This window comes from Otolemur garnettii, unplaced genomic scaffold (genome assembly GCF_000181295.1).
Source record: "Otolemur garnettii isolate 467f Iridium unplaced genomic scaffold, OtoGar3 scaffold00158, whole genome shotgun sequence".
Taxonomy (NCBI): Eukaryota; Metazoa; Chordata; class Mammalia; order Primates; family Galagidae; genus Otolemur; species Otolemur garnettii.
In genome coordinates, this window is record NW_003852553.1 from 1,320,966 (window position 1) to 1,333,542 (window position 12,577).

A 12,577-nucleotide genomic window follows, 5' to 3' on the forward strand; every position below is an offset into this window, starting at 1 on the left:
GTTTAACAAATCAGCATTTAAGATTCTCTCACTCCTCTCTCTCTTCTCAACCTCCTTATCCTTTTTTAATGATGCCACTAATCTCTCAGCCATGTAACACCCATTCTCTTCCCCACCGCACCCCACCCCCACACTGGCAAGTACACACAGACATAAAAACAAAATGCAGATTATCTCTAAGAGATCCCAGATGCTTTTGAAAGTGTGAAAATGGCTTCAAGCAGCACTATGAATCAAAGGGTTGAACTGGCCAAAATACTTGCCTAGAGAGGAACAGCTCAAAACATACTTCACATTGCCATTAAGGTAACAATAAACATCATCATGTATAAGGAAAAGGTTTTGTTATGCTACTGAGCTTATGAAATTTTAGATGTCTGCATAATCTACAAATGTGTGCCCTGTTAGGCATTCTTCCTTCTCTCTCTCACCCAGGAGTTTCTTGCTACCTCAGAAAGATAACACAATATTGGACTTCGGATCTAGAATGAACCAACTTTCTTACCACTGCTGCTGCTGGTTTATCAGTTCCAGGGAGACTTCATGAACTTTCTTTTGCTTGTTTGCCCAAAGGCACATAAATATATTTAAATATACTTGAGATTCAGATTTGTTGTAGCGGAATGTTAGAGCTGGGGAGAAGCAGTGGGAATCAGGTTTCTCCACTTCTTCCTCTTACTGAAGAGGGAACTGAGGCCCAGAGAGGTTAGGTGATCTGCCCAAAGTCACACAGCTAATTACTAACAAAACTGTAACTGAAGCCCTGATCACCTAACCCCTAGTTCAGAGCTTTAACTTTCTTTTAAACATATTGAGTCCCTTCCTGCTACCCATCAGGAGTAATTTCTCAAGCCCAGGGAAAAAAACCCAATAAATTCTAGTTCTTAGTCTGTTTTATGTTTTTTTACACTAGTGAAGCAAAGGCAAATTTCATATATTTTAAAACACAAGGTATACACACAAATAATTTGTGATACAATCTTAAGTTGTAAATGTAACAGATTCACACTGTTATTTTTTAAGACTTAAGGAAAAGAGCACGAGATTATAGAAGCTGCTGGTTTCTTTACCTTTCTGGTTGCTTTGTCCACCTCTGCAAAATCAGGTCCCCGCATTGTGCAAAGACTCACACTCACCCCCCCAATCCCCTCAGCACGCAAATCCACATAAAAGTCAGCTGAAAGAGTAGTTTGTTGCCCACTTTTCCTCTTAAATCCTAGTTTCTGAGGAAATCTGTATTTTAATTATGATATATATGGAGTTTCTGTGCCAGATGTTTTTTTTTTTTTTTTCTGAGTCATAGAACTATCTGGAATGGAGGCAAGATAGTTTATAGTACCTCTATATGTAGTTGCCAAGAAGGAATTAACCTGTAAACCTCTGGGATGATTGAATTGCGGCTTTCACCTAAAATGCAATCTAGCTGAGATTTCTGCCTATGATCTCTGCTGTGTTTTCTTTTGATTGGTTTTTAGATGTAGTGTTTTCTATCCCATATAGCTTCTAAGGAAGGAGTCTCTTCTTGATAGCCTGTACCTCTATGATTCAATTTATTGGCTTTTTTTTTCAATTGCATACTATGATAAATAAGAACTTGTATCATCATTAGTGCGCATGTGTTCATTGACAAGGTGGGGCTCACAAACTCTGGATTGTGGATTTAGTGAGAGGAAATTATGACTTTGCCCTCTCTGACCCAAACCTACATGAGAGCAGCTGCAGCAATTTTGTCAAAAGGTCTGTGATTTGAGTGCAAAAAAGAGAGTGGGCCCAAGTCTAATGCCTCTGAGTGTGCGAGAAAGATGGAAACCCTGTACCCCTGGCTCCACTGAGAATCAGGAGGGAGGATCCGGGTAAGATCAGCAAGGAACCTTCTCAGCATTAGCCCAGTTGCCTTGGCAGGAGCAGGAGGACTCATTTTGGGACTCATTTATGTCTGTTACCTACTCCCTAATATCTCCTTTAGGATTAAAAGAAACCTCAATAAATCTCTTCCAGAGCATTTCCGATACCTCTTGGCATATTGTCAAACCTATCTGTAATCTGCTTTCAGTATAATTTTAAAGTAACACATACTATCACGCAAGAGCTTTACTAGTTCTGATCTATGTTATTTAATGGTAGAATACAATTACAGTGTTACTCAACCTCATTTCCAAGCCTAAGTTAATGGTAGTTAGTGGTATTCTGCTACCCATAAATTTTGAACTGTAGTATGAGCACATAGAAAAGCGAGATGCTGGGAAGAGACCAATAGCCTCAGCCTGGTACTGCTGATGAGGGCTGGGCCTGCCTTCCCAGCCTACAGTTGATTTGCGAGCATGTAAGATGGTAGTGATCCTCCATCAGGCCACTTCTCTGGTTTGTCTGTGGTCTTTGATCCGTCTCCTCCTCAAACCACAGCATTGGCTACTTGCTAATCAATTCCTCTGTGAAAGAAGAAAAACTGCCACAGGAAAGGTAGCACACTGATGATTGATTTAGGAATTTGAGGTCTCTGAGGAGCTCAGACAAAAAATTGCTTTGGCGAACTCTGAACTTACTCATTGCACTTAAAAGTAGGAGAGAGAGATGCCAAAAGAACCCACCCCTTGCTTTTCAGTTTGAACTTTTAAATGTTTGAGAAGTGGTTTTCCTGTGGGTATTTGCAAATATGCGTTTATGGGTATGTGTTGACAGGAACGAAGAAAAAAAATCATCATACAGATGACAGTGACTTTTGTCTTTGTTTTCTCTTTGTTATGCTTCTTATCCTTGGAAGAAACATTGTTATAATAGAAATAATGTGGAAAAGCACTAGTTGATTATAGTGTTTTATGGATCATTAGTCCTTTGCTTATAGGTTTTCCCCCCCTTTAATTGCCTGCCAATTTCTCCTAATGTTCACCCCAAATCCACCACTATCACTTACAAATATGGTCTTATTCACCCAAGAGTGTACTATACCCCAACCATTTTTCTCCCTTGTCATTTAATCTTTTCTTTTTTCTTCTTAGCATTCTGCTTTCCCCACTCAGTGGGTCAGATTGGCATCCTTACCATTGCTGATGCCTCACAGTGGTTCAGGGGGTATAGTGGGAGGATGGAAAACTTGAAACTTCTTTCCATTTCTTAATTCTACACCTGGCTACTTGTTCATTCATTCAGCCTCCACAGAGTAGTATTGAGTGTACAGGGAACACAGCTCCTGCCCTCAAGGGCATCATAATCCTAGATGTGCATTGGGTGGGGATAGGGCATAGCAGGAGCATGGCATACTGAAGAGTAGGTTTAAGGAGGTTGGGAGTAGTGGGTACAGTGTATGCCAGAAGAGTTTAGGATATAGACAGGGAGTGATGGGAAGTATAGGAATTTTAGGTAAAAGGATTATCATGAATAAAGGTTGGGAACCACATAGAGAATAGGTTAGTTTTTTTTTTTTTTTTTCTGAAACTATGTAGAGCACATAAAGGGCAGTGAGAGAGGTAAGGCTAAAGAGATGAGCTGTGGTATGTACAGAAGGCTTTATGTATGTGGAGTTCAGGTTTCCAACACAGAGCCTGGTCCAGTAGGAGTTGTTTGAGTAGGATAATAGCAACATTGGAGAAGGCCTTTCCTCTCTGGGTTATTCTTAGATTCCTAGCATATGCGTGCTAGAAGTGGCTGGTCTAACCCAGTCTCCACATTATCCATACGAACGTGAGTGAGTCCCTTAGGAGATAATTAACTTGGTCAAGTTCAGGAAGTTGGATATTATTTTCTCCCATGGAATATGGTGTTCATAGTATTGTATTTGTTTGCACCCACTGGCAAACTTTAAGAGGCACCATTGATCTCTGCAAAAAGAATCTTTTTGCAAAAATGGAATATTGCTGTAATTTACATTATATGGACAATTCTAACACACTGGCATTGTAGGCTTTGTACTTTATATGAGGAGAGGCTTCCTATACACTTCATTTACAAAGTAATGGTTGTATTAGGTTTCGAAAGGAGAAAAGGCATAGAACAGTCTTAATACTGTTTGCCTTAAAATCAGAATTTGTGTTGACTTTGACATACTGCCTTTAACATTTGTTATGATAGTAACTGAACTTCATGAAATCACTGGTCATAGAAAGGTAAGCTAAGACTCTTATATGTGATCAGTAGTACGTATTTTCATTAAAGCAATCACATTCTTATAATGATTGGCAGTAGCAGTTTGTAGAATGCAGCTGTTCATATCTGAAGTGCTATGAATCTTTCAGAGCAATCTCATGGAGTCCAAAGTCTCTAGATGAGACTTATATTCAGCCTAAACAACAACGAGCTTAACTGAGTTTTTATTTTTGTTCAATACATTTACATTGGGATATTTGCAGCGGTAGTCTGTTAATGCTAGAGGGGAAAGTATAGGGCAAGTTTCTCATTGGTTTCATTTTATGTGACCTTACAGTATTTACCCGGCGTAGAAGTTTTATAAGTATTTGACATTTGACAGGCTCCATTTTATAAAATACAGTTTCTAAGGCCCAGAGAAATGAAATGTATTTTTTTCAATGAATAGTAAACATTGACTCTGTGCCTGGCACTGTATTGGGAATTAATAAAAGATAGCCCAGGTACTGTCATTTTCCACATAATATTCATTGTGTTCTTACCCTTAAAGATATGGGAGTTGATTCTTATATTTTGATTTTAGCTGGTAGAAGGCATTTTGTTTTTATCAGCGGAAGTATGGTAGAAGAGGCTGTTTTGCTAGCAACCACCAGGTGTCAGCAGAGGACTTGGAATTTTGGCAACCTCTGCATTCTTGGTTTCCTTAATTCACTAATGGCTTCCCCATTGGAACTTTTCAAAGGCAGTCAACCTCCATTGGGCCACCTTCTCTCAGATTTAATGTCAAACACTTTCTCCTCCGGATTGCATCACAAAATAAAAAACACACAAGTTCCTTGGTCTTTTTCTGATTGAAAAACTAATTGTACCTTTCACAGTAGAGAGGCTGCTGCGGTCGGGGAGAAATTACCAAGCTCTTATTGTTTTTGCTGTCCTCTCCTACCATAGAGGCAGAGGCCACCTTTATCTGATATGGGGAGAGGTACAGGGTCCATTCTTTTTACTCACAGAAAGTCAATCTGATAATGGAGCTTGATGGTCCTAAACTACAGAAACTGTCTTCAGGATGTAAAGTACAAAGGCCTGGGCATTTATTCTCTACAAACCACCTGGTTCATCGTGTAGCATGGATTCTGTGGTCGTCACACACATTAAGGAACGGTGTGTGTGTGTTACCAAAAGTTCTGGTACTGATTCTTGAGGTAGCACCAGAAAAAAATCTAAACAGGTAGTTTTTGAGAAGAAAGGAAAGGGGCCTTTATTACTTTGCTGGGGGAGGGGTTGTAAAATGGCAGAGTGCTCCGGTCAAAATACAAATTAGAAACTCAGAGCTTTTGAAAGAGAGGGCCTATTGTTATTCAACCATAGTTAAAGTCCCCTCTTCCCTGAAGACAAAACTGTGACCTCCTCCGCCCACCTGGGAGGCCTACCCCCACAGCTCACACCTTAGCACCTCAGCCAGCCTGCCAGACGCTGGCCTCCAGGCCCAACTTCTGTAGTGGAAAAGAACTACACTCAGTTCCCTGCTCCTCACTGCCAGAGGTGGGGATACAGGATTTGCTCGGTTTCCAAAAGGAATTTTAAAGAGACAGAAAACTTTTTTGCATCTTTTTCAAGCCATTTCCTCTGTTTCCTGTTGACCAGCAGGGCAAACCTCGGGAAAGTGGGTATTGGTTTGTTTCACGCTGGTTCTCTCGTTTGTCCTCTTGCCTCCTCACTGGAGTGGGCATGAACAGTAATCCGAGGCATTTGGCATAAGACCCCGGGCTTGTAGGGGTGAGGGGAAACTTGCCTGTTTCCCCTGAAAATTCAACTCACAATTAGTGCATTTTAATAAGAGAAATGTCTGTTTCCAAATGCCATGCCTGTGGGGAGAATCACAACAGTGATTACCCAATATTTCAATGAAACTCAGATATTTGTATACCTGCCTTTAGAAGGGAGAGGGGCATCTGAAGTATAGGTGTAACTGTGGTTGGTAGGGAGAAAGAATAGATGTGGGGAAACAGACTGAATTGTAAATTAACCTGAGAGACAGCCCTTGTGTTTTAAAGGATTTGGGCCAGGTCTTCTTGATCTTTCTAGCACTCTGTTGAGGTAACTGGGAGAGGAAAGGAAGTCAGTTGCCCCTTTGATATTTTGATCTGGTCAGTTTAGTTTATGCAGATACGGGGAAGGCTCCTTCCACTGATTTCTGGCCTTATAATTCTAGGTATTCCATATCCCTCGGGTCAAATTACCTTAGTTCCTTCAAGCTTTAGGGTGGGACAAAACTGGGGAAGGGCTCCTTGGACACCCAGGTTACTTTCAAGCCTTGTGTGGTGTCCAAAGAGGTAGCAGTTAGAAAGCTGTCAATCTGAATGAGTTGCTAAGCTATTTGCAAACTAAAGGAGAGACCAAGTCCAGAGATAATTAAAGACAGGAAGCAACTTCACCTGCTAAAAGCTGCTGGGATGTGTGGCCTGCAGGGGATGGAAAGTTAGGCAGAGCAGGCAGCCTCGAGATCTGTCCCCTGAAATAAGGGCCTATTTGCTGTAGGGTTCTAGTTTAGGCATGCTGTAGAGATTTCCTTTGGACTGATCAGTGGGATTTAACAAATCGCATTATAGCCAATTCCAGGAACTGTTCGGATTCTTCTGTTGTTTTATATTGAATAAAGTATTGTAAATGAGACAGCACATCAATAGGGATTCAAAAATACTTGGAATATTTTGTTTTCATGGAGATTTTGCAATAATAGTCAAAGAGAATCACTGTGTTCCTTAAAACATTGTGCAGGATGTCCTTACAATACTGTGTACACACATGCCATCAAAGAGGGCCACTGACATTCTTCTTGGGTTTGTACCTAACTCAGCATTGGAGCAGATCTAATTGGACAAAATCAAAGTGTCTCTCCTCTATCATGGTTTTTTTTTGGGGAGCACAGAGACTTTTTTTGTTATCCAGGCTAGAGTGCTGTGGCATCAGCCTAGCTCACAGCAATCTCAAACTCCTGGGCTCAAGCTATCCTTCTGTCTCAGCCACCCAGGTACCTGAGACTACAGCACCCATCACAACACCCTGCTAATTTTTCTGTTTTGAGTAGAGATACTGGGTCTTGCTTTTTTTTCAGGTTGGTCTCGAAGTCCTGAGTTCTAGGGATCCACCCACCTAGACCTCCCAGAGTCCTGGGATTACAGGCATGAGCCACGGAACCTGACCTCTACAATGCTTTTAATCTCTAACATTTCCTATTGCTCAGAGAATCCTACAACAAGTACCATCGTGTTCGTGGAATCTTGAGCCTCCAAATATGGCCACATGGCTTTGTGTTGATTCTCATCTCTCTCAACAATGGTCTCACACTCTCCTCTCCATCTTTTTAGATCACTGGGGTGATCCTCCTGGCCGTTGGAGTCTGGGGCAAGCTCACTCTGGGCACCTACATCTCTCTTATTGCTGAGAACTCCACAAATGCTCCCTATGTGCTCATCGGAACTGGCACCACTATTGTTGTCTTTGGCCTGTTTGGATGCTTTGCTACGTGCCGTGGTAGCCCATGGATGCTGAAACTGGTGAGTGCGTCACCACATGATACCATCTTTTCAATTTTCTTTTGGTAAACATATATAAAACCACATGAAGGTGAAGTGTTCCTTCTTGAGGCCATAGACAAGGTCTTAATATTCATTGATTTTAATTTAGTCCAGACTCTTACCTAATCTACTCTTTAATCCCCCAAAGGGAAAAACAACCGCAAACATGGCCTGACACAATAAACTAGTCCCAGTGCCTCAAGGTAGATGATAACAAAGCAGAGGCCAGCGATTCTAATAGACCATTTGGAGTCTTATGACAAGATGTCCTGTTTCAGTTTTAAACTTTGTCTTAGAAATGTTCTCGAGTGTGGGAGGTGCAGCTTTGGTTTGCAAAGCAGCATCTGGAACATGAGCACTCTTTCATGTTCTCATTCCCACTGGAGAAACACTTCTGCCTCCTTGACCTTGGCCATGCGTGGATGCATGTGTCAACTAAAATAAAATCTTAAGCCCTTACCCCTGCAACGACTGACTGACTAGACTCCCTCTTGGCCACGAGGATCCCTAAAACTGAGTTGCCGGCCATGAGAAAGGAGATCCGACTTGCCTCATCATGCCTCTTCCCCTTCTTAGAGATGTCCTCTGGGACTGATTAATAAGCCTAAGGCTATGTGAGAAGTACCTGCAGGTCCGAAATATATACAACTAACCCCTTGAGTCTGGGTATCTGTCCTGTAGTTTGTCTCTGATGAACAGATCCTTATCTTAACTCAGCATTCCTTTTCACTGATTCCTGGTCTATTAGAGCTTAACCTTTTTAGCCCATTGTCAGCCAAAGAATCTTTAAACCTATAACCTGTGGGCCCCGGCTTTACGATGTCCCATCTTTTGGGGCCAAACCAATGTGTACCTTTCTCAAATTGACTCATGACTTTACCTGTAATCCCTGTCTTTCTAAAGTGTATAAAACCAAAGTGTAACCCCCACCTCTGTCTACATTCTCGAGGCTTCCTGGGTTTGGCTGTAAGTCGTGGAGCTCAAATTTGTCTCAAAATACACCTCTTTAAATTATTTTACAGAGTATGGCTTCTTTTTTGTCAACACATGTGCATACTCTTCTCTAAACCTGCATCCCTCACTCAGAGTTGAGCTAAGCCAGAGTCTCTGCACTCAGATGGTTGGCATAGTACCAGGTGTTGGCTACCAGGATCTGTGCAGGGTGCTTAAACTCTCTCAGGACAGACAAAGCTGTGATGCTTCCTAAAGAGGGAAGGGGCAGGCTACTGAAAGCCTGTTACTATGAATTGTAGAGTAGAGTGCTGTGGTGTCATAGCTCACAGTAACTTCCAACTCTTGGGCTTAAGTAATTATCTTGCCTCAGCCTCCCAAGTAGCTGGAACTGTAGGCACCCTCCACAGTGCCCAGCTATTTTTTGGTTATAGCTGTCACTGTCATTTGGCAGGCCCAGGCTGGATTGGAACCCGCCAGCTCTGGTCTATGTGGCTGGCACCCTAGCCACTGAGCTACAGTCACTGAGTCGAATTGTAACTTTTTGATAGACCTATTGCCTAATTACCTACTCCCTATCCACATTCTTGGTGGATAAGGATTAACATTAAAGATTTATAAATTCAAATTAGCAAAGACCTCTCCTCAAAAGAAAATTTTGCTTAAAATGATTTATTTCAGGTGTCTCCTCCTATCAAAGGCAGAAGCAGAGAATCCATCAGGGCTGTGTTGCCTGTTCCTGCTCAGCACAGGGTGGAATAACATTTAATACCATCTAGTAACACGTGAATGTGTGAGGGCGATTCATTTGAAAGGAAGCATCTTCCCAACTGTCACTGGGCAGTCAGCCTCTTTTTTGGCACCCTCCTGGAAGTGGTGCTTGACTTGGCCACTTCCTGTCCTATAGACCTTACAGGAAGCTGATGCTTCAGCTACCACCAGCTCTTCCAGGCTGATGCAAGAACCATAGTGTGGCCAAATTGAGGCACTTCTGCTGTTACATGACACTCTATCCTAGCACCCGGAGCCTACCTTTAACTCTTTCCATACACACTGGGGCTTCTTTTGGTCTAGTGTGGTCCTCCCCTCTGGAAGCATGTTTAAATCACCTGGGAAGCTGTTTGAAAACAACTGTGCCAGGGTCCCACCTCAAGTTAATGAAACTTAGAATCTCTGGTAGTGAGGCCCTGGCATCATATCTTCTAAAACAGGCATCCTCAAACTACAGCCCGCTGGCCACATGCAGCCCTCCAAGGACATTTATCCGGCCCGCAGGGTGTTTTTGCTGCTGCTGCCTGTCCTGCTTAGCAGCCGACTCGTCCTGGGGCCGGCAGTCCGGCCTTCCAACGGTCTGAGGGACAGTGAACTGGCCCCCTGTTTAAAAAGTTTGAGGACCCCTGTTCCAAAAGTTCTTCAGAGGAGGCTATTATATACCAGAGTGGACAACCTCTTGTTAAGTACAATGAGTAGCATTGTGAGATTCTCCCTGGAGTAAAGTGTGCTTCTAATTGCATTTTATAGGAAGTTGACAGAGAGAAGTCGCCTACATGGGGCATTCTACTTGTCACTGCATGTTTAATATTTTAGTGGCTGTTTTTCATAGGGAATTTTTTTTAATATGTAGAAAAAAATTGGTATTTTAGGCTAGTGTTTCCTTCTTTGACTACAATGTGCCACTAGCTGAGAAAAATGATTAATGATTCTGGGTTTATATGTATGCCTTATAAGACAGATGTACGCTTTACAGATAAGTAATGGGGCCACGTGCAGTCTGTCCACATTCCACAGCATCATTTAGGGCCATTGCAAATGTTCCGAACCATTGTATTTCACTTTGAGATGAGAAGCAGCAGATTGTAAGACATGTGCCTTATAGGTAAGGAATCAATTCTCCTTCCTTTTATCTGCCTTTCAAACGGACAAAAATGGAAACCTTTAGTATATCATAAGCACCATGTAATGTTGCTGATCTGAGACACGTGCACGTGGGCGCACACACACAGTCAACTTGGGAAGTACAGGCAGCAAGAGATGAGAAGCACCAAGGGTGTTCGCTGCTTGCAGATGTCATTAGTGGTGTAGCGTATTTGCCTTTTGAAAGGCTCTAAGCTTAATGCAGAGTCGTCAGGAACAGTAAAGGCAAGCAGCCCCACAGAACACTGCTGAGGATGCAGTGATCAGAGGTGACTACCATACTGACGAGAAACGTCCTCCTGAGCACGTTCTGCTCTTTGGGCCCAGATGGGAGTGATACAATTCCCAATGAAGTGGTTTTGTAGCTGTTTGTCTGAGACATGGTTAAGGAAGCCAGAGGGGTTGGTCCAAATGAAGAGAAGCACCAGGTTCACATCCTGGCTGTGTCACACACAGAGGGTAGTGCGAGGTTGGGCTGCTGCTTCTATCTGCTTAAAGCACAACCATTACCAGCAAATAGAAGTTAGAAGTAAGCAGTCTTATGGCCAAGGGAAAGGAACTCTTTCTAACAATTGGAACCAGTTCCAAACAGAGTGGGCTGCAGGGGGTGGGCTTGCAGTTGTTAGATGACCATTGTGGGGAAGGTGGTTAAGAAGGACCCGCAGACAGGGGAGAATTAGGTCCCGTGAGTTCCAGCGTAGTTTTTTTGGGTTTTTTCCCCCCTGGCTCAAAGATTCTAGTGTTACAGTGAATACCTTAGTTACAAAAGGTCTTCCCAGATTTCTGGTTGAGCTGAGCTGACAGGCACAATGCTAGTCTCTCAATAAGCTCTCCTCAGCATGCCCACCCCCAAATGCATGTGCATATTAAACCCTTTTTCCTATATGGAGGCTTATCTGAGTAAATCTGGAGAAAGACTTTTTTTTTTTTTTTGAGACAAAGTCTTACTATGTCACCCTGGGCAGAGTGCTGTGTTGTCACAGCTCATAGCAACCTCCAACTCTTGGGCTTAAGCAATTCTCTTGCCTCAGCCTCCTGAGTAGCTAGGACTATGGGCACTGGCCACAACGCCTGGCTATTTTTTGGTTGCAGTTGTCATTGTCTAGCAGGCCCGGGCTGGCTCGAACCTGCCGGCCTCGGTGTATGCGACTGGTGCCTACTCACTGAGCTACGGCGCCGAGCCTGGAGAAAGACATGTTTAAACTTTTTCTGGGACGATTTGTCCATTCCCCCCCAACAGGAAGTCACCTTCCCTGTGGAGAAGGCTTCTCTTCGTCCTGCCATAACTGACTTTGTCCTTGTCCTCTTCATTCCAGTATGCTATGTTTCTGTCGCTGGTGTTCCTGGCTGAGCTTGTAGCTGGCATTTCAGGGTTTGTGTTTCGTCATGAGGTGAGTACACACCACATGGAGAACCCAGTTAAAGGGTCTTTGGGAAGAGGATTTTGGAAACATCTTGAAATGGGTAAACTTAACGGTGCGTATGCGAGCCAGTTTCCCCAGTGGAACTGCTATTTTCCAAATGTCATGTAATAAATAGGACCCGAAACTCCAGTGAAATTCTAAATGCAGGAATTTCACCAAACTCAAAACCTCAATTATTGATCTTCACCCTATTTCTCTACGTAGCTATTACATAAAATGATTTTCCACCTGTTTTTAAGCAGCAACCTTCAACATAAATTAAATACCCCTTTAAAAATAGCTGCTTCAACAAGGCACAAGCACATATCTGGATAATAGGATTTCTGCGACTGTAAAGGCAAGCCAAACTAATTGCCTTGCTGCCCCCCAAATCCATTAGTGTACCCTGTAAATAGCAGTAAAGCCAGAAGTAGATATGCGTGTGTTAAAAAAGAAAACAGTGAAATATAGGTGGCAAACCCACGAGGTAGAGTGTCACTGTGAGTCTGGAAAGTCGGGCACCATCTGTTCCCAGGCCTTGCTTTGGTGCTTGGGCAAGTTCATTTCCCGGCCAGCTTGCCTTATGTGCATTCTGCTCCTTTGCCTGTTGCCCCGGTTTTCCCCTTCACCAGAGAGATGTTAGCCCAGATG

At 42.9% G+C, this 12,577-nt stretch overlaps 1 protein-coding gene across 1 annotated transcript in view; it reads left to right on the plus strand.

The window, feature by feature from the left end:
• The window catches only part of TSPAN7 (tetraspanin 7), a 128,115-nt gene that overhangs the window by 100,988 nt on the left and 14,550 nt on the right, over positions 1-12,577 (plus strand). The window contains exons 2-3 of the mRNA XM_003799887.1: positions 7,449-7,637; positions 11,840-11,914. Coding sequence (XP_003799935.1) covers positions 7,449-7,637; positions 11,840-11,914 — 264 coding nt within the window. The remainder of the gene's footprint in view (positions 1-7,448; positions 7,638-11,839; positions 11,915-12,577) is intronic.